We start from the raw sequence: 26,448 nt of genomic DNA on the forward strand, positions 1-26,448 counted from the left end.
TTACTGGCAGCCTCCACCTACTCAAGCTACCAATTGATGAGTGCTATAGAATTCCAGTTGAAGGCATCTTCAACAGAATGTCCTCTGAAGAGGTGTTGCTCGAGCAGAGACCTGAAAGATGAAGATCAAACTAAAGACCAGGCAAAGAGCATTCCAACAAGGTGCACAAGTGCAAAAACCCTAAGTGGGTCAGAAGATTTGGGGGGACATGTGGAGAGCAGCAAACATGAATGACTACCTTGAGTAGCTCCTAATGTGGGTAAGGCAACTGAAAATGGCCAACATGGCTGGACACAAGGATATAGGAATAGGATGGGGCCTCATAGATCATGTGATGTGTTTGTAGCAGTTCCCTAGGTCGTACATGGATAATAAGCCTATGTCTCTAGTGACTCCTCAAGTCCTGAGAGTTACCAGGATCAAGAACGGGGTCCATGAGGTGCCAAAGCAGAGCAAGTATGTTCTTCCTGACTTGTACAGGATTAACAAGGGGAATGGATCAGAGAAAGAAACCAACAAAATGTGACCTCTTCTTTTTCCTACAGGCTGGCAAATTGTCACCTTTCAGCAGATGATTGTGAAGCCTTTACCTGTGTCCTAAACAGCAGCAAGAAGCTGAAGCTTCTTAATGTATCCTACAACTACCTGGACCAAGGGGTACCCCTGCTGTGTGAGGCCTTGCAGCGCCGTGACTGTGGTCTAGAGGGCTTGATGTAAGTGCACATTGGGAGGGTCCACTGTGGAGAACCAAGGCAGTGGTTAGTTTGAACTTGGGCCAGTTGTCTAAAATCCTACCCAGTGATGGAGGCACCACTGCAGAAATTTGAAAGCCTAAGCTGAGGATTCAGGAGAACTTGAGCTCTACCCCTGGATTTACCACTTAACCCTTGTCATCTTGAGCCAAGTTACCTAACTTCTCTTGGGTTCAAATTGCTCCTCTGTAAACAGGAGGAGGGAAAAAATGCTGTCCTAGAAGTATTATGAAAGTTGAGGTTATGCAGAGCACATACAGAGCATACACAATATTAGACTGGGTGAAAGTAACTACAACACTCGGATACTTCCTTACTCCCTACTGTTTACCTGTTACTAGTATGTACAGTGAGCTCTCACCTATGGTCCTTGCTAAGGGCCACAGCGGAGCAAGATGACCTTGGGGGCATTGGCTTCATTGAATAAAGTTCCACATCTGTCTTCAGTTTATGATAATACTGGTAAGAAAGGGGAGGTGGGAAAATACATATGCATTTGGGTCTGTTTTTTTATATGCAAATATCCTTAGTGATATGATATAGATTGTGGGGAACAGAACTGGAAGGTGGGAGAGAAACGTTTCTCTGTTTACACTTCTGGGTTTGTAAAAATGTGACCTATGTGAGAATAAGAGTACTCTGAGAATAAATCAAGCCAGTTAGAGGCCATCACTTCTAGTCAAAATGGAAAAACAGGGACTGGATTTAATCTCCCCCTGAAAACAACCAAAAATAACCAAATAAGTGAAACAACATTTTCTAGACATCAGGCAATGAAGGACATGGATTCCTGAGAGACAGGAGACAAACAGGGGGAGTCTTATAATTGTCCCAGCTGACTATGCAGAAAGTTTCCAGGATACTGTTCAGGAAGAGAGAACTCACATGGAGCATGGCAGACTACAGGGTTTGGGGAGATGTTGGCTGAGAGTCTAGGAAGTTTGTGGGAGGTCACAGAACAGCACGCCAAAGCATCTAGAAAATGTCAAAGTCTGAAAGACACCCCCTCAAGCACGCAGCAGGGTTCTGGCTCACATAAACATGAGAGAAAACTACCTTTCCCTTTCTCAGGGAAGGGCCACCCTGAGAGGATGTGAGGGTGCTGGACCTGGTCCTCACACAGACTAGGGCATAGTTCTCATTCACAAGACATCAGGTAGAGTGTTCAGAATAGTCTCCCCTTGGGAGGGGGATAGGATTACCTGTAAACTAAACCCTAGTCTTGGTGAAAATGCTTAGAAAATTGTTCTCAGGTAGTTTCACAATTTCCCAGAACATAGCTAAAGAATCCAGCCTTGAAAAAGTAAAGTAAAACTCTCTTTATTCTTAAGCAACATGAACGTTGGTGTAGAAAATCCAGGGGAATCTAGAAAGGAAGAATACACATTATATGATAAAACTCAAAAATGCAAACTAATCTATAGAGACACAAAGCAGATCAGTGACTGCCTAAGTGTGGGGCAGATGGGTCACGAGGAGGGACAGATGACAGAGGGGCATGAGGAAAGTTTTGGAGTTGATGGATATGTTCCATCATCCAATGGCGATGGGTGTACCTAAACTATACACCTTAAATATATAATACTGTAAAAATACACTAGGCTGTATTTGAATTATGCCTCAATAAAAGAAATCAGGATGAAATATAAATAGAAACATTTGGGAAGAAGACCACATGGAAATGATTGGTTATATTGAAATAAATATACGGATATAAAAAACTTAGAAGTAGTTGATACAACATTAATATTGAGTGAGATCTTACAAACAAGCTACATATTTTTCCTGGATTTGTTGGATGTAAAATGAGTTATTTTACTTATAGGGCTAAGTATCTAAAGTACAAGTATATTCAGCATCAGCATATTAACTTGCATTTTTTTTTATTCCTGGTAAATAAAGAACATGACAACTTCTCTAAGTAGAAAATTTTTAGTTGTCAATGTTTGCCAGGGTTGAAAATAAGACACTTAAACACAGTAAAATATTTAAATCCTATGAAATGTTAGAGTAATCTTCATCAAAGAATATTTTTACCATAGTAACTTAATATTGTACAGCCACTAAATTGTGAAAGTTTAAAACTAAAATTTAAATATAAAATGCCAGAAAATTTAAGTCTATTGGCTATGTGTGGTTCAGTCGACACGAGTTTGCAACCCCTGCTTTACTTTGTGGTACCTTAGAATATTTCCCAAGTTAACATGCATCTTGTTGAAAGCCATGAACTTAGGATTTTAAAGAGTAACAGAATTGAAAAAGAAAGAGGATTTTATACATAAGGTAATTCAATGCACTTCCTCAGTCCAATGAGAGAAGAGTGTCATAAGGTAAATGCCTTGTCCAAGGACAATATCAGATGTAGAGTTAAAACCAACATTTTCTACATTCTTCTCGAGTATTCATTGTGCCATAGTTTTCCCTCAGCATTACTTTATCAGTTTTATTTTCTAATTCGTGTATCATGTGAGGAAGGAAACTCAAAGAGAGGTATTTTCAGATAAGCCACAGGTTCATTGCTTCATTAAGGACTGTATATGGAAAATTACAGGACTCCTACTTTTAACATGGAGTTAAGTTCTGTGAGGTGTCAGTCCTTCCCTCCTTTCCTCCCATGTTTGTCTCCACAGATTAGGTTACTGTTACCTCACTGAACACTCCTGGAAATACCTCTACAACGTTCTTCTGTATAACAAAAGCTTGACCCATCTAGACCTCAGTGCCAACGTCCTGAAATATGAAAACTTGAAACTTCTCTGTGAGGCCTTGAAGCAGCCAGGCTGCCACCTGTGGTCACTGTGGTAGGTGTTCTTGAGGAACGCTCGGATTGCTCAGAATCTATCTGGAATTGAGGAGAGCCATAGGGTCTGTTCCTCAGAATGTAAAGTTTAGAAATGACCTGACTCAGACTCTTGTGGAAATGTTGAGGTGAGCAAACCTTACCTCCTCCTTGTGTCACAGATTTAGGGTGTTGTAGCTAGTCATTCAGCAGGGTAGACATATAGGCTGAGGGAAATAACCTAATTATGACTGGGGGCTGAGGGATGGTCTTGGGTTGGATGCTTGACATGAGTTGCACCAAGTGAACAGGGATCTTGGGGTGGAAATCTCAGGTAGGTAGATCTAACATGGCAATGGGAGGCCTGATAACAGGAGTGGGACACACATGGATAACACAAGGAACACCTGAGGAAGGAATCAGGGCAGTAAATTTAATAGTAAAGGAAATAATGAAAAGATTTAATTTGATGTTATAAAATGGAGAAATATTTGGGTAACCTTATGGTGATGGAGTTCCCAAGAGGGACAGCATTACCTCATCAAGTGTCTCTTTCCCTGAGAAATCAAGAGATGTGGATTAGACACAATTCTTTTTATGTAATACATCAAGATATCTCAGTTCAGAATTTTGTATTCCTTGTTCAGTTGGTTACTTGGAGAAAGGAGTCCTGTAACACCCAATGCTTATCACACCACCTGCCTTCCTAAATACCCATAGCCCATGTAGCCCATCCCCTACCACCTCCCTCCATCAACCCTCAGTATGTTCTCTATTGAGAACATAAGAGTCTCTTATGGTTTGTTCCCCTCTCTTCTCTTCCGCCTGCCTTCCATATGTTCATCTGTTTTCTTAAATTCCACATGTGAGTGAAATCACATGTTATTTGTCATTCTCTGTCTGCCTTATCTCACTTAGCATAATACCTTCTAACTCCATCCAAGTCATTGCAAATGACAAGATTTCATTCTTTTTGATGCCTAAGCAATATTCCTCTGTGTGTGTGTGTGTGTGTGTGTGTGTGTGTGTGTGTGTGTGTTCTTTATCCGTTCATCACTTGATGGATACTTGGACTCTATCCACAGTTTGTTGACAATGCTGCCATAAACATTAGGGTGCATATACCCCTTCAAATCAGACCTGCATATAAAATAACTGCATATACTATGTTTCAAGAAAAAGAAAAAGGGGGGAACCTGGGTGACTCAGTCCATTAAGCATCTGACTCTTGATTTTGGCTCAGGTCATGATCTCACAGTTTGTGAGAGCAAGCCTTGCATCATGCTATGTGCCAACAGCAAGGAGCCTGCTTGGGATTCTCTCTCTCCCTTGCCCCCACTCACATGGGCTCTCTCTCTCAAAATAAACAACTTTTTAAAAGTTGCAGTATCTTAGAGGGGGGAAAGCCATAAACATCTAGAAATCGTAAATACCAAAAGCTTAAGACATTCAATAGGTTAGACATAATTGAAGAGAATCAGTAAAACAGAAGCCAGGTCATAATTAAGACGGTGTGAAGAGGAGAAAAAGATGTAAAATAGGAGAGACTGGGGGCCTAGAAGAACAAGATGTTCTAGCCCAAGTAATGTGAATCCCAGACAGACAACCTATTTTATGAAGTAATGGCTCACAGTTTTCCCGATGGAAAAGAAATTGATGAAAGGTTCTGATCTACAGATCCAATCATCCACATCAGCCTCTAGTAGGATACATACTGGAGAATCTGCAGAACACCAAATATGCAGGTAGTGTCTTAAAACCTCAATGCTTGGGGCTGGGGGAAGCCATCATATCTAAAGGAAGCACAGAGTGGATGAAGACTAACCATGGAAAAAGGCAGTGCAGGGGGATCTTTGCCATGCTGGGGAGAAATTGTCAACCTTACGTTTTATAACAAACAAAAATCATTAGGAAAGAGAACAAAAACCTAAGTGTCATTCAAGGCAATTGTAAAGAACATCCCTCAAAGAGAAGGTAAAATATTCCAGATAGAAAAAGTGGTGAATCTGTAGATCAATCCAAGCAAAATATGGACTAACAAAAGAGATACAATTATTAAATCCTAAAGGAGAACAATTTAAATGTATAACAGCAGTAATATAAAATGTAAGTTGATGTCCTAAAGTCCACAAAGAGGGTAAAGGTGTTGATTAACTTAATATGTTGATGGGTTAAATGTGGACACAGAAATTTCTATAGAACATTAGAAAAAAAACAAAGTATTGCTGACGCCCAAATAAGCAGAGAAGATGGAATGATAAAAAATACCTAATCAAGAGACTAATATAAAATGTAAGACGTAGATCTAAAATATAAGTAAATATAAAAAATTAAGTATTTTGGCCACAAGAAAGGTTGTCATACAGGATTTTTATTTTAAAAAGTTTTTTTTAATGTCTATTTTTGAGAGAGAGAGTGACAGAGCACTAGTGGGAGAGGCACAGGGAGAGAGGGAGCCACAGAATCTGAAGCAGGCTCCAGGCTCTGAGCTGTCAGCACAGAGCCCAACCCAGGGCTCAAACTCACAAGAACTCACAAACTGTGGGATCATGACCTGAGCTGAAGTCAGACACTTAACCGACTAAGCCACCCAGGTACCCTTGTCATACTGGATTAAAAAAAAAAAAAAGTGATGTTTTTAAGTGACCTATTAAAATGTAAGGAAGCTGTGATGGCACGTTACACTGAAAATGCCACTAAATGTTCACTTTAAGATGATTTTCTGTTATGGAAATTTCATCTCAAGTTTAATGAGAAAAATTTGGAAGACGGAAAAGACAAACAATATGCCATGAACACGTTGAAGCTGTATCCAACAGACAAAACAGAATTTGAAAAAGAAAGCATCAATCCATTATTTGCATCCTGCTGTTTTTTTTTAAACTAATGTCCTATTCCATTGAACTCAAATTCTTAGGAGGTGAATGTAATTACTTCACATTCATCATCCATAAAACAAAGAAGAGATTAGAGTAGAAATTAGGATACACCCTGAATAAAAAACACATCCCTGGTGGGTACCATATTGAACAGCACTGCTCTGTATCAAGAATGGGAAAGGACATTACTACAGATGATACAGATATCAGATTATTATGAGCAACTGTATACAATAAACTTGAAAATTTAGATTTTTTCAAAAATCAGTAAAAATACTAAGGATGACCAAACTTAGAAAAATGAAAAAATTTTAATGTTATTTTGAGAGAGAAAGTGCATGCATGAAAGTGAGGGAGGGGCAGAGAGTGAGCAAGGAAGAGAGAGAGAATCCCAAGCAGGCACTGTGCCATTAATGCAGAGCCCTAAGCAGGGCTCAATCTCAATGAACTGTGAGATCTTGACCTGAGCTGAAATCAAGAGTCTAATGCTTAACCAACTAAGCCACTCAGGCTCCCCGAAAAATGAATAGTTTTAAACCACTGAAGAAATTAAATCAGGCTTGAAAGTTTTCATCAATGGCTGCTGCCAGATATTCAAGGGAGAAATAATTCCAGTCTTAACACAAATTCTTTAAAGACTGGAAAAAGAAGAAATATTTCCTACTATTTTTTCAAGGCTAGAATAACGTCAAACTCCTAAGAAAGAAAGTATACACCAATGTCATTCATGAAATGCAAAAGCACTAAAAGGTATGTGAGCAAACAGATTCCAGAAATGTATTAAAAGAATAAATATAGGGGCGCCTGGGTGGCTCAGTCGGTTGAGCGTCCGACTTCGGCTCAGGTCATGATCTCGCGGTTCATGGGTTTGCGCCCCACGTTGGGCTCTGTGCTGACAGCTCAGAGCCTGGAGCCTGCTTCAGATTCTGTGTCCCCCTCTCTCTGCTCCTCCCCTGCTCACATGCTCTCTCTCAAAAAAAAATTTTTTTTAATTAAAAAAATAAAAGAATATAAGGACTAAATTTGGGTTTATCCAGAGAAGGTAGTTAAACATTAAAAAGATCAGTGTAACTTACCATACTAACTGATTAAAACTAAAATAACTATCCTCTAAACTACAGAAAAAGCTTTTAGTTAAAACAATATCCACTTATTATAACTCTTGGAAAATTAATAATTGGGGCTTTCCTTGAATTGATAAAACATTCAAGAAATCTGAAGCAAACATCTGCTTAGCGATGAAGACACAAAATCTTTCTCTTTAATATCAAGAAAAAGGTAAGAAGGCTGGCTATAATCACTTCTAATCTATGTTGTCCTATAAATGTCAGCAAAAGCAATAAGGTAAAAAATATAAAACGGTAAATCCTTAAAAATGTTAGAAGGGAAAAGACACCTGATTCCTTTTTCTTTAATGTTTATTTTTGAATGAGAGAGACAGAGTGCAAGTGGGGGAGGGGCAGAGAGAGAGGGACATACAGAATCTGAAGCAGGCTCCAGGCTCTGAGCTGTCAGCACAGAGCCCGAGGTGGGGTTCAAACCCACAAACTGCAAGATTGTGACCTAAGCTGAAGTTGGACGTTTAACCAACTGAGCTACCCAGGTGCCCCCAAGCCCCTAATTCTATGCAGACAGAATATTATAGATCTTTTAAAAATCTGTAACTAAATAATCAGAATTGAGTCTAACAAGCTTCTTTTAAATAATCTACCAAAAAAAGATTTCTTATAGGCCAACAAGAAGCAATACACCAATGGAATTAAATAGAAGTACCATTTACAGTAGCATCAAAAAGGGATCATCTGGGAATTAAGCCAATATAGTATGTGTGAAACCTTTGCAGTGAATATCATGAAATGCTAGTGTAATTCAGGAAATGTGAGATAGAGTCCATGTTCAAGGATTGAAATACTCACTATCCAAAGTCAATTCTACACAGAATGATTTTTAGTTTTAATGAAATCCCAAAGTGCAATACTTGTGGTGGTGGTGAACTTGAAAAGCCTATTTCCAAATGTATGTGGAATTTGCAAGGGGCCAAAGATACCTCAAAACACCTAATGAATAAGAAGTGGGAAGGTCTTGCTCTAAAGATAAGGTGTTATAGGGGCGCCTGGGTGGCTCAGTTGGTTAAGTGTCCAGCTTCCACTCAGGTCATGATCTCACAGCTCGTGAGTTTGAGCCCCATATCAGGCTCTGTGCTCACAGCTCAGAGCCTGGAGCCTGCTTTGGATTCTGTGTCGCCTTCTCTTTCTGCCCCTGCCCCGCTTGTGCTTTGTGTGTCTCTCTCTCTCTCAAAAATAAACATTAAACCTTTAAAAAGATAACTTGTTATAAGGTCTTAGAAATTAAAAGCCTAGCAGAATCCAGAGGTATGAACAACCAGCATAGGGATCCCCAAAAGACCCATCCACGTGTGTTCAGAAATTGCCTGAGGACAAGTACATCATGGGGGCAGTGGGGGGCGGGGGGACAGGGAGTGGACACCGCCTTAGCAGAGCTGCTGCATTATGCCCTTTGTGCATGGATGAACATGTAATGCTTTCGTATCTTTTTTCTGATCTCAAGTGTGGATGCAGTAACCCTTAAGAGTGACATCAGCACTGTTCTCTTGCAGTTTGGTGAAATGTTCCATCACCGCTGATGGCTGTCGAGACCTCGCCTCAGTCCTCACTGGCAATCAGAACTTGAGAAGTCTACAAATCAGCTACAATGACATAGAAGATGCTGGTGTGAAGCTGCTGTGTCAAGGTCTAGCACATCCCAGCTGTCACTTAGAGATTCTTGGGTGGGTGACCCCAATGTCAAGGCTGGGTCTCGGTGGGTGGAAGGTGGAGGAAAGTGGAAACCAGACTGGGACACGGAGTCATGAGCTGTCCTGGAGTAATGACTCCTAACTTAGAGACGTAAAGTAAGGAGCACTGGCGATGGCTCAGGGGTCCAAGGTTCCCTGGGGACTGGCTCATGTAGGTGGTCCTCTCAATCATTTTGACAGTGTGCTGGGGCTGCCATAACACGGCCCCATGGACTGGGCCACTTCACAGAGATGTGTCACCTCATGGATCTGGAGACCAGAAGTCCAAGATTCAGGACTGGGCAGGGCTGGTTTCTCCTAAGGTCTTTCTCCCTGGCTTGTAGACAGCTGTCTTCTCCCTGTGTGTGGTCCTAATTTTGTCATCTTATAAGGACACTAGGCATAGTGGATTAGGAGTAATTAATAACTTGATTTTGACCTCTTGGCCTCTGTGGAGACTCTGTCTCCAACTGTAGCCACATTTGGGGGTTCTGAGGGTTGGGACTTCAACATGAGTTTTTGGAGGGACACAATCAGCATCTCGGGTTCTAGACAGCAAGAAATGCACAACGTGGTGGCTCAGAACTCCCATAACCTTGCTTCCATTGGGTCCTACAAGCCAAGACCATGCAGAAGGCCAGCCTCTTTCAGGGGTAGGGAAACAGGTCCCTCCATGACTGGAAGGAGCTGCCAAGACACAAGCCCTGTACAGGCATGGGATCAAAGAGGAACACACAGTGTGGCCCTCTATGATCTCCCCCCAGTCAGGGACCAGATGTCACACACTATACTCAAGGGCTAGGGGTGACCTTGGCTAAATGTGACACCCTCATCCCACTCACTTGGATGAACCACCTCTCACCCTGTATGCTTGGTTGCAGGCTGGCTACATGCAAGTTAACAAGTGCCTGCTGTGAGGACCTCTCTAGTGCCCTCACCAGCAGTAAAACCCTGAAGAGTCTGAACCTGCAAGGAAACGCCCTGGACCACACCGGAGTGGCAGTGCTATGTGAAGCCCTGAGACACCCAGCGTGCACCCTGCAGATTCTAGGGTGAGCTGGGGTTTGCTCTCCTGGTGAGGACACGCCCGGGTGAGGGAGGATTCACTGGAACCCGAGGTGTGGTGCTGCCACAGTCAAAATGCAAATGGTGCTCCTTGCCTTGGGATTGTGGGAGTGAAAGATACGTCAACTCAGCACAATACCTGGTGGGTGGTGATACCCTATGAACAGGGGCACTTGCTACTGTTCCAGTACAATTATAAAGTATAGCTTACTATATTAAAGCTTATCAACCAGGCACCTGAGTGTCTCACTCAGTTGAGCATCCAACTTTGGCTCAGGTCATGATTTCGCGGTTCATGGGTTCGAGCCCCACATCAGGCTCTGTGCTGACAGCTCAGAGCCTGGAGCCTGCTTTGGATTCTGTGTCTCCCTCTCTCTCTGCCCCTCCCCTGCTCACACACACTCTCTCAAAAATAAACAAACATTAAAAAAAATTAAAGCTTATATAAAAATTTTACATTTATAATTATTGATATATCAGACTTACATTTATACTAATATAGACCCTAGGGTCTACATAATTTATAAATTATAACTAAACATTTATAAATTATAACTAAAATCTAATGTAAACTACATATAATTTGTATATTTATGTAGACATAAACATATTCATAGCTATAAAATTAAAGTATAAAGTAGACTTCTACATGTTATATGTTATAGACTTATATTAAAATTTAAGTAGGTATTTATGTATTTCATATATTAGATTTCATAGTTATAATTTATATGTATAATTATACATGTATATAATTATGTATTTTCATTTTTTAATGTATATTTGTTTTTGAGAGAGAGAAAAACAGTGTGAGCAGGGGAGGGGCAGAGAGAGAGGGAGACACAGAATCCGAAGCAGGCTTTAGGCTCTGAACTGTCACCACAGAGGCTGACAAGGGGCTCAAACCCACAAACCATGAGATCGTGACCTGAGCTAAAGTCGGATGCTTAACTGACTGAGCCACCCGGGCACCCACACATTTATAATTATAGATTTAAATATTTAAATTATACACATGTAATATATATTATTCATATAATTATATAATTATATTTATAAAACTATAATTATACATATAATACAAAATGTGTGTATTAGGTTATTTTATCAAAGATTGTTCTATTAGGTGACAATATAATGAACCTTAAGCGTCGCTTTCTCATTTATTTCTCCTACTCTCTCCAAACGTATCTGAAATCCAGGGCAGTCGTAGGTACTTACATGGCCACTCATTTCTAGAAAGGACTCGGAGATGTTGGGCTAAAACTGGTATAACTCCAACACTAAGACCATTACTGTCTTTTCCACCTTGTGAAGCTATGAGTCCATTTCCTCAAAGTCCTATGTCTAGAAACTTCAGGTGCCTGCCATCTAGAAAGTTCATCCTCATCTTACCTTTTGTGAGAGGTTCCGAAGGTGGTGCTTGAGGCAGTGGGAAGACTTGGATTTTCCATAGTTTTTCAAAATCATGTTATGCCAGCTTTTCCGTGCTGAGTCTTGTAGCCCCAGGCAAGGCATTTCTCCTGATTGTCTGTTCTCTGCCAAATGAGGGAAATGATTGGACACAGGTACTGTGAAAATACAGATGTAATAAAAATGCTGGAAACACGTAAGTGAGTTTCCACATCCTGTGCACCCTCCCCAACCATGGACAGTCCCACAGATCTGTGTGTCAAGATGAACAGATGCCTGAAAGAATGTCCTTCACTCCAACAGGGAGGTGAAGGTACTCCGGACGGTTGCCAACAGATACCAGCAGACACCAGAGATATTTGTACCCACAGAAGAACACACACACAGTCATCCTTAACCCTCCCATTTAGTTCAGAGCCACAATGGACTGCCTCGTGTTAAGTGCAGGGGCTCCAGGGCCACGGTACTGGCATCTGTATCCTGACTCTACCACTCGATGGCTGTGTGACCTTGAGCCAATTTGCTTTGCCTGCTTGTCTTCATCACAAATCGGGTCAATAATGCTATCTCCAACGGTTGAGAAATTGTATTTTATTTTTTTTAATTTTTTTAACGTTTATTTTTGAGACAGAGAGAGACAGAGCATGAACGGGGGAGGGTCAGAGAGAGGGAGACACAGAATCTGAAACAGGCTCCAGGCTCTGAGCAGTCAGCACAGAGCCTGAAGCGGGGCTCAAACTCACGGACCGCGAGATCATGACCTGAGCCGAAGTCGGCCGCTCAACCGACTGAGCCTCCCAGGCGCCCCTGAGAAATTTTAATGAAAGCTGCACCTAAAGCCCTCAGCAGAAGGCTAGGACCAGGCACTCAGATAACAGAAGCTATTACTGTTTTATCTTTTTAACAATAAAAGTAGTTGGTCTTGCTCCTTAGCTTCCTGAATTCCCATCTTCAAACCCCAATGTTCAGGTGGAGTCAGGGCTTTCTATCAAATAGGACATCTATTCTGTCCAGGGATGTGCTGGAGACCGCTGCCACCAGATGGTGATAACCCTGTGTGGACAGTTCTTCCTGCTCTTGTGTTTAGCGACATCAAGTTGGCAGCTTTAAATTGGCCATGATAGGAGAACCTGGGTGGCTCAGTCCGTTAGGCGTCTGACTTCGGGATCTCACGGTTCATGAGTTGGAGCCCCGCATTGGGTTCTGTGCTGATGGCTCAGAGCCTGGAGCCTGCTTCAGATTCTGTGTTTCCCTCTCTGTCTCTGCTCCTCCCCCACTCACCCTCTGTCTCTCAAAAATAAATGTTAAAAAATTTGAAAAAAAATTGGTATTGGCCATGGTAGGAGAATTTACACCTCAGAAACGTGCAGTGCTATAAACCAGGGCTTTTCTTCCCCCCCCCCAACCCCTCCAGGCCCCCACCCCCTGCCAAGAGCCAGGTGTTAAACATTTATCAGTGCACCACTGCCTGACAGGTATGTCTGTCCCATGGGGGTGGGGAGGGAGGCAACACCAGGTTCTTCTAGGCTTGACCAGGGAAAACATGCTAGAGAAGAGCTGCAGAGAAGAAACAAGAGATAGCAATTCAACAGAGCTCTTCTTATATCTTACCAGGCTGCAAAAAACTGAATTTGATGAGGAAACCCAGAGACTTCTGACAGTTGCAGAAGAAGAAAATCCCTCCTTGACAGTTATAGGTGACTGGTGACTCCTCCTGACCCAAGTGACCTGCAAAGAAAAGTTATTGGAGCCCTTACTCATGCCTACTCTGTCCCCAGGAATTATAGTTCCAGACACAGATGTAAACCCTGATCTTTCTGCACGGCCTCCCCCCCACACACACTTTGGATACTTCATATACTGTGTGTGTATACGGTTTTTATTTGCTTTGTGGCCTTGGGCAAGCCCTGAAAGGCTGTCAAAGTAAAGTTCTTATCCTGTCTCACAAGGACATTTTAGACACTCAATAAAATCTTAGATCTTAAAACAATTTGTCAAATTGCCCAGAGCAAGCATGTGGGTTGTAGAAATTGTGGTCTTTTCCCTACTTGGCTTGGACAGGTGCTGCCCATATTGTGAGCATTGGACCTGAGGTATAACCTGGTCCCCCTTTTCTGCTTGTGCTGCTGGTGTCCCAACTCAGGCTCTTTCTCTTCTCTTGCCTCATGATGGGATTTGAAAAGTACTATTTTATTAAATGTTTCAGGGAGAGAGGATGCACGCAGGAGCGAGCAAGGGGAGGGGCAGAAAGAGGGGGAGAGAGAGAATCTCAAGAAGGCTCTGTGCTGTCAACACAGAGCCTGACTTGGAACTCGAACCCATGAACCAGGAGATCATGACCTGAGCTGAAATGAAGAGTTTGATGTTTAACGGACTGTACCCCCCAGGCACCCAGAAAAGTGCTATAAGTCATCCATAGCCCTCCACCTACATGTACAGCTAAAAGTGAAGATCCTTTTGACCACCAACCTGTCTCATTCCCTTCTTCCGACACCCCACAGGCAATCTGGCAGGAAACTAAGTACCATACCCTTTCTATATTTCCATATATGTAAATGCATCCATTAACAAAATAGCCTTGATTTTTTAAATTACATGAAGATCCCATGCCAAATGCATTGTTTTTTCATTGTTAGGCTATCCATATTGATAGGTGTGTGTAAACTAACATGGATAGACTGAAAACAGATCACTGGTGATATATACGTATACACAGAAATGTGTGTATAGTTCAACACGTATAAACACAATGGAGTGCATATATACAATGCCTTCTATGTCAGGTTAAAAAAGGCGTATGCATGTATACGTATGTACACACATGCCAAAAGGTTGAGATATAGGTTTGTAAACCATAGGTCTCCATATATCTAAAAGTGGTTTCTTTAGCGGGATAGAATTGCCTTGTATATATGTACGTCATTTGAATGATCTATTGATAGAAACCACCTAAAATCCTAATATTTGACATCATATGTATCACTACAACCTACAACCTTATAACTCTCTCATACAGGAATATTTAAGGCAGCCACCCAGAGATGTACATGTAGTGCGTATGGTTATAAGACACCAATAGAAGGATGATAATTATAACAAGGGAGGTGGGTAGATTGTGCATGAAGAAATGAGCTCAATCCCAACACAGTAAGGCATTTGACACAGTAGATAATGTGTGAAACCAATATAACAAATATAAGCAACATAAGCTACTGGTCTCATGGGATGTATAGGGGTTCAGGGAGGAATAAGCCACCAGATGAGCTAAGCATGTATCTGTCTTCACCAGTAGATTCTCCAATGGGTATTTCTCCGTTGATGGGAAGGTTCTGCTGATTCCAAGAATGCTGGCTTTAAACACCCAGCTCCAGTGGTCAGATGCTGCATCTGTCACTGTGTCAATCAAGTAACTACGTTTCCTGCTCCCTTGCCTTCCACCTTTCTGAGTGCATCCATTCTTGGGACACAGGGCTTCCATATCACGGTTCAGGAGAGCCTAAAGTTTCAATTGAGTATTGTGGCATGGGACTAGGTTGTTAAGTTATCGCTATTGAGACTATTACATGATTAAAAAAAGAAAAAGAAATGGCCCAGGACAAGTATTTAACCAGGTACAGGAGAAGAGTTCACATCTGAGAGTAAATTTCAACAGTCAGGCAAAAAGAATGCTTTGTGATTCGGTCTCTTGAGTCGTGCTTGTTCAGTGGAATAAATTGACAAAGTCGAAGCAAAACATTAACGAGTACAGAAACACCAGAGAAGACACCACAAGTCAGCCTCTGCAGAGTTGTAAAGTCACTCCATCAACCAAAGCTGCAAGCCCAGCAGGGTCCCCAAAACAATACTGAAGTCATTCTCTTCTGCCTCCTTCCAAGTTTTGGGTCATCTCTCTGTCCTTGCTCATCTCATTTCCCTGCATGACTCATTGCATCTCTCATCCTTCCCCAAACTCTACTCCCATCCTCCTCTTCCTGCTGAACCTTATGGCTTTCAAGACTCTCTTCTTTTCCCCTCCTCCAACTGAGGACCTCCAACCCTCCAACTGAAGAGAGGGGGTGGTAACTGGAAGGAAAGCTTAAGGATACAAGTATTTCACTTCTGGACTCCCCTGCCATCCACTTAGGAGTTAGATTTTGTAAAGTCAGCAACTCAAATGTCTGTTGACAAAGGAATGAGCACAATGTGGTCCATACCCATAGTGAAATAGGATTCCTAAAGAGCAAGGAAGTTCTGACACCTACTGCAACATGGATGAACCTTGAGGGCATTATGCTAAGTGAGGTTAACTCAGCCAACAAAAAGAAATACTGTATGATCCCAGTTTTTCGAGGTTCCTCGGGTGGTCAAATTCATAGGGACATAAAGAATAGTGGTTGCCAGGGGCTGAGGGAGGGAGAAATGGGGAATTAGTGTTTAATGGGGACAGAGTTTCAGTTTGGGGACATAAAGTTCCAGGGATGGATGGTGGTGATGGTTACACAACAGTGTGAAGCTACTTAATGTCAATGAACTGTTCACTTTAAAATGGCTAAGTGGGGTGCCTGGGTGGCTCAGTCGGTTAAGCATCCGACTTCGGCTCAGGTCATGATCTTGCGGTCCGTGAGTTCAAGCCCCGCGTCAGGCTCTGTGCTGACAGCTCAGAGCCTGGAGCCTGTTTCAGATTCTGTGTGTCTCCCTCTCTCTCTGACCCTCCCCCATTCATGCTGTCTCTCCCTGTCTCAAAAATAAGCGTTAAAACAAATTTTTTTAAATAAAAAAATAAAATGGCTAAGCAGTGAATTTTTGTTATGCCCATCTTACCATACAATAAAAATCACAAGAGAAAGAGACTGAGAAAGTCACTTCATCTCTCATCTGTGGAGAAGAGGGAAGGCATCCTGCCAGGGTTTCTGCAACAGAGGTGATAAAAATATAAGACAAAAAAACTGAGCCATGAAGCATCTAGTTAGCAAGAGAGGATCCTGAGATGATAGGATTGAAGGAGATTATTAACCTAAGAGCATCATTTACAGGTGCTTATCACAACTTACCATTTCACACATCATTCTGTGTAATTTTTGCAAAACCTGAGATTGATGCTATCAGACCCAAGTTGTAATGAGAAAATTGGCTTAAAGGGTATAAAATCATTAGCTGAGAAGCAGTGGTTTTATCATCAAAAGCCACTGTGAATGTTTCCATTCCATAGAACCTGTTTGTCTTGCCAGATTCAACGCAGGGGATCCTTTACTCAATCACATCCCCTCCATTACATCACAAGAGGGATTCTCTGTGCTTCTTCTAGATAACTCTACACTACCCCTGCCTAACCCTCCCCACTGGCCATACCATAGTCCTGGCCACGTCTACCCACACTTTTAAGATGGCCAAGTATCAGGTGTGAAAAAGGAGGGGGGGGGGGTAGGTGGTCTTTCACATAATCACGGACTTGAAATTAGAGTACAATTGGTCACAAGCTAATCAGTGTTTGTTGGGTGGTGGGCTTCCTAAACTGCAGTGAGCCTGGGGAAGTAGCTCAGCTGTCACCTCATCCAAATCCATTCAGTCCCATCCCATTTCCCTTCTGGGGATGGGGGTAGACCTATCCTTGATTTCCCTAGAAAGCCACTTTGGCGTTACGTGGCTTTGAAATAAAACAACATTGTTAGAAGACCCAAAGGTGAAGAACCTTTGCTGTAATTGAAATAATTCCATGGCACATCCAGAAATTCTAGAATAAATTCCTAAAATATTATGAAAATATTGATAGAGAATTTGTAGATCTAATGTTCACAGAAGAATATGCCCATGTTTTGTTTTCAAAGACACAATGAAGAAATTTTGGGATCCTCTTGGATTTGGGGTTAACAGTTTGTCAGATTATCAGAAATAACACAATGCTATTTTAACCTACAGTAACTAAAGACATGGAGACTAAGGCATATCTAAACCTTTGATTTTAAAATCTCTCTTCCTTGACAAGATTTTCTTAGTTCATAAACCTCCCCCCCCCTACTATCCCAGCTTTTATCTACGATGAATGACCAAAATGCACAAGAAAGAGAAGGAAGGATTTATTTCAAGGACTCTGGGTTTCACTTATATTTAATGGTGAGGGAACAGGATGGATAGAAGGATCATGGACTTACTCCAAGACCCCACTGGGTCTCATAAGGCATGTTGGCTCTTAAAATAGAAGACTCGGATTCTAAGTTTCATTATTTGACTTACTATTTCTGTAATTTGTTGTAGAACATTTATTTACCCTCAGAATCTTTGTTTTCAAAATCAGTCAAGTAGGGACGTCCCTACCTACAGGGCTCTGATGTGGATTTAGACACACTATGATAGGTTTTATAAGCTACGAAATGCAAAATGCAATGAATGTCCCACTGTTCCCTCAGACTACTTCTGATAGCTTTTGCCTATTAAATAATAGGGCAAAGGAGATAAAATTGTGATCAGATCCTATCTTCATATGTATTTCCCATGTACAACATCAATTTCACATTACATCCTTGGGTAGGATCCATGTTCCCCAGCATTTTCAGGTGAGTAAAATACATTTTAGACATAACACAGCCATGGATCATTCGAAGGTACACGCAAAAGCCAAAATTGGGTCTATCTGCATCGTAGGAATGGTTCTTGATCTCCATTTGGCTGGTTTATCCACAGTATAATAACTGTGGAATTACAGTCACATCTATCCCATCTCTCGATCCATAGGAAATGAGGCTTTAGGCTTTCTCAAGGTATTTTTTTTATATCCTTTGCTTTATTGAATTCTCTTAACATGTGAGAGTTAAAGACATTACACCAAGAAAGACAAAAGGAAACTTAAGACAAAGCCAATGTAGGCTCGTGGGGCCAAATGTAGTATTAGATTAGGATTCTGGAGATTGGGTATTTAAATATGCTGCTTACAACAAATTGCAGGAAAGCACTCTGGAGGTAACTGCTCATTTGTCCTCAAGAGCAGCAACACCTGAGAAATCTCCTGGTGATTCTACTCCAAGAACATCCCACAGTGTAGCCATTGGATCACCACCACCATTTGTCCTCAAGGTCATTGAAATCCCACTTACACTTGACTCTCAGAAAGGACCCCCTCTCCTGCAATTCCTCGAGCTCCCCCTTCACTATGTTGTACAACTCTTTTTCAAGCCTGCAAGAAAGAGAGATAGAATGTTTTTAATAGTGCATTACTTAGATGTGAAGTTGGTAATGTAAAGTCCTGAATGTGTAGATTTTGAACAACTTCCTCAAGTAGGCAAGATTCTTTGGTATCTGAGATTTCTGCAAAAATATGCCTAGTTTAAGGTCTTTCTCCAGGGGATAAGAAAATTCTGCTTACCTTTCTGACCTCATCTCCAGAATACTGAATAAGGTGGAGAATGTTCTAATTAAACACTCTTATTTTACTGCCTGGAAGGGGCAATACAGAGCTTGGTAGTCTAACCTCAGCCTTTGCACATGCTACTCCAGCTTCCTTCAAACACTCTTGGTCCTTTGTCACTGTCCATGTTTCCCTCCTGATATGTGGATTCCTCCTTCCAGCCTCCTTGGGATTCAGCATCAACATCACCACCTCTGACATGCCTTCTGGTACCACTCTGATCACCCATGTTTTTCTACCACAATCCCAAGTTTCCTTCCCAGCATTCGTGACAACACTGCTTTTATATATTTCAGATTTGTCCTCTCCCTGAGGAGAATGCAGACCCATGATGGCAAGGCTCATGACCATTTATTTACTGCTATCTGCTATGGCATGCTTGGCCCATAGTCAGCATTAAAAAAAGGTATGATTGAGTGAAATGTTGTTGAATTATTGAGTAGGTACAAAAATGCAAAAAATGAGGGGACTCCTCAACTACACAGATGTCTGCAGGACGGTGCTGCCCAGCATGGTTGCCACTATCCACATGTGGCCATTTCAGTAATTCAGCTCCTTGGTTGCATTAACCACATTTCAAGTGCCCAGTTACTACATGCTGCTACTGGCTATTCTATCGGGCAGTAGATATAGACTGTTTCCGTCATTACTAAAGGCTCTGCTGGCCAGCACTGCTCCAGGAAATCCAATGCAGGGTGAATCTGATGCTTGCTATAAAACATCGGCCCATCCATCCCCTCTTATCAGGTGCCTCCCAGCATTAAAGGTGGTGGGGATTACCCAAGCTTCTGTAGTTTGCAGGTTGATTTTTTCAAGGCCTTCCACAGTGTGCTGACTCCTCTGGGCTCCAAGTTATTCCCCAAAAGGTTCAGGTTAAACAGGCTTTTACTGCTTCTGAGAACAGAGGAGAGATACTGGCAGCAAGCAGGTGTCAGATTGCATTTCTCCAACCTAGGAGTGGGTGAGAAGGAAGTGTGAAAGATGGTCCACTAGGATTGAGAAGTTAGAAACAGAAATGATACGCATCTAGGAAAAAGTCTGTGGTTAAGCAGTGAAGAGCCTGCCACACACCAGACACTTCTCCAACTGCTTACACATAACTCATTTACTCATATACCAATCCTATAAAGAGGTGGCCAATGTCTTAAACTCCATTTGCCAGATGAGCCAACAGAACATTAGTCTGCCCACCTGTGAAAGAAACCATGTTTGTAAAAAGTAGATGTGAGTTTGGAAGATCCTTGAAAGGACTAAAATAAGATTACAACCTCTTCACTACACTTTCATCTTGTTCCTAAATTCAACAAAACAAAAATCTGTATGCCTAGTAGAGCTGGCCAACCATATGTTCAAAGATGAAAGTGACAAAGTGTTACATCAGTTTAACTGAGTGGAAATTTCCACCGAGTCTATAAAGATAATGTGACAGGTGTCCATACATGAAAATTTTGAGGTGAGTCACTGAGTTCTACTCCTGAAGCCAAGACTACACTGTATGTTGACTAACTTGAAGTTTAAAAAATGCCTTCCAAAAAAAAAATTGCGATGCATGAAGAGTGGACAGAAAGAATAGGTTTTCTTAGGGTGGAAGGGGTTGGGTAAGATCCAGAGAATGCTTCAAGATAAAGGTACTACTTGGTGGATAGGAAGAGAATGACAGGAGAAAGACCGACTCCAAGATCACACAAGTGCACCCTGTCTCCAGTCTAGCGCCACCTGCAGGGCTTTAACCAGTACCTTATACTGTATATTGTTGACCTTGATTGTGAACCTTTAACACTTCCATGGTCATCTAGGTCAGTGTTTCTCAATGAAAGGTGATTCCCCCCCCTCCCCCACAGGGTAGACGGAACAAAGTCTTCAGAGCAGGGAGGTACAATTTCATCTGGTGGGTGGGAGCCAGAGATGCTGCTCAGCATCATACAGAATGAAGGACCACCCACAGCAAAGGATTACTCACCCCAAGGTGTCCACAGTGCTGAGGTTGAGAAACCCTGGTGTGATGGTAAAGATGGGACCTTTGAGCACAAGTTAGCCCTGCAGGTGCCTGCTTTAAGGCTACTACTTTGGAGAATGAAACCAGATGGAAGTGAACTGAGTGTCAGGCAGGCGTTCATCATTAAAGACAACAGGAGAGCTGTTGCAAACATTTTACTCATTTCTGCATCCAGGGAGAAGCAGCTAGAGAGTGAGGGCTTAAAACCAGACCATCATTCTTTTTTAAGGCACAAAGAGGACCCTGAATTACTTGTGTAAATCCCAGGGCTTCTCCTTCACCTGAAGGATAAAGAATTGTGCACCTGAAGATACTCCTTGGAGGATAAGGATGTACTAAGAAGCAGCAACTGGTGACTTACTTATGGGTATAATGCCCTCAAGGTGCATCCATTAAACACACATGGGGGGGAGGTCTCCACAGAGAACGAAATACTGTAGAATCTCTTAACATTTTTTGAGAGTGAGTAGAATCACTGCCTATGCGAAAAATAGCTAACATGTAAGCCACACTTAACCCAAACTCCTATTCCTGGAGTCTAAACCATCTTAGTTTGCTAAACAAACACATCATCTTATAGTTAAAATCAGACTTCTCCTTAGACAGAAAAGACTCTGGGGCCAGGAAACAGGCTGTATCTGCCCCCCACCTACTATCCAAAAGGTACCGATTGAAAAGAGTATTAATATTCCAAGGAGGGGGTGAGTGGTATGAACTTCTGTCTCTGAACTGGAGTCTTATTGTTGAGAAGAGATTTTTAACAGGAGAATTTAGTCCTTTGTTCCCCACCTTCTTGAACCCCCAGGTGATCCCATCTATTCCTTCCTACCCCAAAAGTAGAGATGGGGGCTTCCTACAAAGAGAACAGGGTTAACTCACCCAAGCGTGTTCAATGCACACTTCGGATGTTTTAGGACCTCACACAGGTGTTTCACTCCATCATCCTGAATGTCATTGCTCCCGATATCCAAAATTTTCATGTTACAGTTATGCTGGAGGGCATTAGCAAGCTCCTGACAGCCTTCCGCTGTGAAAGAACAATCTGACAAACTGCAAAACAAACACAAAGGGAAAAAGAACAATCCTGGAGTCCTTAGACTTTGCTCTATATACCGAGCCCATCTCACAGTCTCCCAAGGAAAGGAGAGATGCCAAAGTGAGACTTCTCATCCAGAGCCCTGGGAAGAAAAGGGTGCTGGTCAGGGGTCTGAGACACCCTGGGTACTCTATCTACCCCTGGTGGAAATTAAGTAGGCAGGACAACAGCATAACCCTCTCCCCATGCCATCTATAGGGAGCTTGCACCTGGTTTCCTCTGGATTTCACCTCATGCACCTTTCCCCTTTACTAATTTTGCTTTTCCTCCCTTCATTGTAATAAACCACAGCCACTAATCTGGACTGCACACAGAGAAGAGTCCTCTGTGAGTCATCAAGCTCCTGGGGTGGTCTTGGGGACTCCCAGCACACATTGTGGTTGGTCCTTAACAATCATCCCAGTAACCCATCCCCTCACGCCCTTCCAATAGAGCCCGAAGCTTCTCTGTGTGAGCCATCACGTCTACACCCAGGACTTCAGTCCCATTTGGAATGCAGGCATCTGCAGGTCAATTCACATGGTCTCTTCTCATCGTCCGAAGGGCAGGGAGGCAATGGAACTTACTCCAGGTTCTGGAGGCTGCAGTCCGGACGACTCAGGGCCTTACACAGAAACTTCACTCCCTCATCTCTCAGGTTATTCTTCCTCAGGTTCAGATGGGTCAAACTCTTGTTCTTGAGGAGAGCATCTGACAAGTACTTGCAACTGGATGTACCGAGCTGGCAGAACCAGAGACTGTGGGGCAAGAGCCATGGACAGAGATGCTCAGGAAAGCAGCCCAAACCAAGACCACTGGGAACACAAGCCTCAAGCCCCACCTCAACTATGGTGTTGAGTTCAGCCATGGTGTCCCCCTGAACCCCCACCCAGGAAATGCTGAGTATCTGTGCTTACTTATCCTTCCCCAGACTTCTGCAATGAGCACACCGTGAACATGCCGGCCCTTAGTGTTTGGTTTAAAAAAAATAACAACAAAGGAATGCTCAAAGCATGCCAAGTTTGCGTAACACAAAAGGAGTAAGTTCTGAAGATGTACCTTATAGTGTTGTGCTTATAGCTAACAATACTGTATTGTGTAAAGCTCTCCAAGATTCAGATTTTTTACGTGCTTATATTTTCTATGTTAAGTCTTAGCCACAAAAAAAGTTGATAAAAAAGGGTACAGAAGGAAACTTTGGAAGGAGATGGATATGTTTATGTCCTTAACGGTGGTCATATGGCCACCATATGGCCATGATGGTCTCATGGGTGTGTCCTTCTCCCCTAACTCACCGATTTGTACATATTAAATATGTACGACTTTTCACATGTCAAAAAAAGTACAGTATGCAATACAAGTTGTAGGAGATCTAGAATACAGATATGTTACACTTTGTATATATTAGACATATAGGTATAACAGACATTTATACATGGTGTACATACATATGATAATGCTGCTGTGTAGCATATATCATGTGAATTATATACGTTACATGTGATATATAATTATATAGGAGATATGTAACAGATTATTTTTGCATTAGATATATATAGTATACATGTTTGAAATATATGGCATATATTAGATATCTAGGTATGTAACAGATACATACAGGGTGTACATATGTTATCATGTAACATATAACATGTAATGTGCAGTTATAAGATTTTTATATATTTCATATAGTATGTATTATTAATATGTATATATATTAAAGTATCTTATATAGGTGTAATTATAAGTGGGATAAATATAATGTAACCTATAACTGTCATGTTATATTAGTTCATATTACCTATGAATGAATTACTTACTAATATTCTGGTTCTTTGAAGCTCTGTGCTGAGAGTGCTAACCTTTTAGTCCCTAGCTCAGATTCTGTCGTCTTTCACCATACACCCCCTTGGATGTGCCTCAAGACCCTTGGCCTTTTTGTCCTTTTATGCTCACCTGAACAATATCCAGTTTTGGGAAAACCCATCGAAATGACACTTGGCACCTACCATTGCCAGTGGACTCATCCCCACCCGACGACCTCCTTGAGACCTACAGTCCTACATACATACAACAGCTTTACGTGGTGGGTTAATAGGCATCTCACGTTCCCATGTCCCAATCTTAACATCCAAACCTCATCCTCCCATTTTCTCCAGTCAGAAAACGGCAGCGCCTTTCACCCAGCTGGCAAACCCACCACCTGTGGGGCATTCCTGGTTCCTGGTCCCTTTCCCTCTTCAACCACCACTGACCCATCAGCAAGCTCTACTGGCTGTACCTTCACGTATGCCCTGAAGTCCCACCACCTCACCTGGCTGATTCGTATTCATCCTTTTGCTTGATCAACAGGCACTTGCTGCCTCCTATTTTTGCTTCCATTATAGTCTACCCTTCAACAGCAGTCCAGGTGATCGTTCAGAGTCTGTCCCTGTACAACCTCCAGTCCTCAGAGGACTTTCCACCTTGCTCCAAACAAAACAGATTCGTACATGGCCAGGGCATATTCCCATTATCCCCCTCGCTCACATTACTCCAGCCTTACGAGTCCTCTGGATGTTCCTACAACACTCCAGTCTTGGAACTTTCCTTCGTCTTCCTTCTCTGTGTCTGGTTCCTTCAGTCTCTGCTTCAGTGTCACCTCCTCAGGTCAGTGGGAGACCTTACCAGGAAACCAACACACCATGCCTTGTCTACTCATTCCACTTTGTCTTCCTCGCTGAACTACTGGTTTTTTGTTTTTGTTTTTGTTTTTTTGGTATCTCACTCATCCATCTACACCCTCCTCACAGGCAGGAAGCTTCTCTGTCTTATCCACCACCCCAACCTAGGTGCCCAGCTGTGTTGGGATAAAGGAGCTCAGATATAGGTTGACTAAATCGTAATTTCCTGGTATCCTTGTTAAAACTGAATTCCTTGGCACAACCCCCAGAGATTGATTCAACAAATTGAGGGTGCTACTCAGAATCTGTGTTTAGAACGGTGCCAGGCACATGGAGTACTTGCTTGACGTGTGTTAGTGTTCAGTGATAGAAATGGGTCCCAAGTGGGGGCGCCTGGGTGGCTCAGTTGGTTAAGCATCCAACTTCGGCTCAGGTCATGATCTCACAGTTTGTGAGTTCGAGCCCCGCATCGGGCTCTGCACTGACAGCTTAGAGCCTGGAGCCTGCTTCCGATTCTGTGTCTCCCTCTCTCTCTGCTCCTCCCCTGCTCGTGCTCTGTCTCTCCTTCAAAAATAAATAAAACTTTTTTAAAAATTAAAAAAAGAAAAAAGAAACGGGTCCCAAATGAAGGGCCCATTGTTTTCCTCCATGCCCACCCCCAAGCAGAGTCATTTCTAGAAACAGAGCCAGGAGACACTCACACCAATCTCTCTAAGGCACACTCATGGTGAGTCAGGGAAGCACACAAGAGCCTCACGCCCTCGTCTCTGAGCGGATTAAATCCCAGGCACAGTCGACTTGTTCTCTGGGTACTGGTGAGGTACAAAGCTAGATCCTGATAGCTGGCTGCTGACAGGTTGCATTTCTCCAGGCTGCAGAGGAAGGCACAGGTACAGCACGAGCCTCAGACATGCCCACCTTTTCTTTCTCAAACTCTCAGTCCCTTGGGCCACACATCTGGGACCCAGACATCGTGAAAGATTAAACTGTATAAAGAACAAAAGCTTCCAGGAGAAAAAAGTGGGTCAAGGTAAGGTTTCTCATTCTCAACCCTACTGACCTTTGGTCAAGAACATTCTTTGTGGTGCTGGTGTGGAGGTGGGGGCTTGTGTGGGGGGGTTCTCGAGTGCATTGAAGGATATTGATCACACCTAGTCTTCACCCACTACATGCCAGTAGCATCTTCCCCTCCAAATTGTGAGGACCAAGTCAATGTCCAGACACTGTCCCCTGGAGGACAAGACCACCACCAGTTTAAAACCACTGGGTTTAGGGGAGACTGGCAGGAGAGACACCGCAGTCAAGGTGAGGGCAAAACTGGCCAAGACAGAGCCCTAAGGAGGAAGGTGGAAAGAGTGAAGACGGGGAATGTGTCCGTGGGATGGGTAACTACAATGGGATGTTCCCCAAGACTCCCCAAAGATGCTATTTAGACAAGGCAGGAAGGCTTACGACAACTCCTTCAGGGAAGACTCGGGCATCTCTGAGGGCCCCTGCAGACTTTTCACCTCAACACCAGAGAGATCATTGTCCCCCAGGCTGAGGAAGCGCACACTTGAGTTCTTGCCGAGCTCCAGAAAGAGATGATGACAGGCTAGAGGGGTGAGGCCACAGGATTCCAACCTACCAGAGAGGCCCCAACACAGGGAGTTAC

The 26,448-nt window shown here is 42.6% G+C and overlaps 2 protein-coding genes across 9 annotated transcripts in view; one reads left to right on the plus strand and one right to left on the minus strand.

The window, feature by feature from the left end:
• The window catches only part of NLRP4 (NLR family pyrin domain containing 4), a 29,792-nt gene extending 16,176 nt beyond the window's left edge, over positions 1-13,616 (plus strand). Inside the window, exons 5-9 of the mRNA XM_027037248.2 lie at positions 546-713; positions 3,383-3,553; positions 9,028-9,198; positions 10,086-10,256; positions 13,297-13,616. Of these exons, the coding sequence (XP_026893049.1) occupies positions 546-713; positions 3,383-3,553; positions 9,028-9,198; positions 10,086-10,256; positions 13,297-13,390 (775 nt within the window). The 3' untranslated portion in view covers positions 13,391-13,616. The remainder of the gene's footprint in view (positions 1-545; positions 714-3,382; positions 3,554-9,027; positions 9,199-10,085; positions 10,257-13,296) is intronic.
• The window catches only part of NLRP13 (NLR family pyrin domain containing 13), a 109,088-nt gene continuing 93,605 nt past the window's right edge, over positions 10,966-26,448 (minus strand). For 3 of the 8 annotated variants that reach the window (XM_027037245.2, XM_053210591.1, XM_053210589.1), the window contains 6 exons: positions 26,247-26,417; positions 25,496-25,666; positions 22,719-22,889; positions 21,936-22,106; positions 19,841-20,011; positions 17,696-18,829 (listed from right to left, as the gene is read on the minus strand). In XM_027037245.2, coding sequence (XP_026893046.1) covers positions 18,706-18,829; positions 19,841-20,011; positions 21,936-22,106; positions 22,719-22,889; positions 25,496-25,666; positions 26,247-26,417 — 979 coding nt within the window. In that variant the 3' untranslated portion in view covers positions 17,696-18,705. The other 5 variants (XR_008293653.1, XR_008293654.1, XM_053210590.1 and 2 more) reach the window with 5 other exon arrangements.

The sequence above is a fragment of the Acinonyx jubatus genome, chromosome E2 (assembly GCF_027475565.1).
Source record: "Acinonyx jubatus isolate Ajub_Pintada_27869175 chromosome E2, VMU_Ajub_asm_v1.0, whole genome shotgun sequence".
Classification (NCBI taxonomy): Eukaryota; Metazoa; Chordata; class Mammalia; order Carnivora; family Felidae; genus Acinonyx; species Acinonyx jubatus.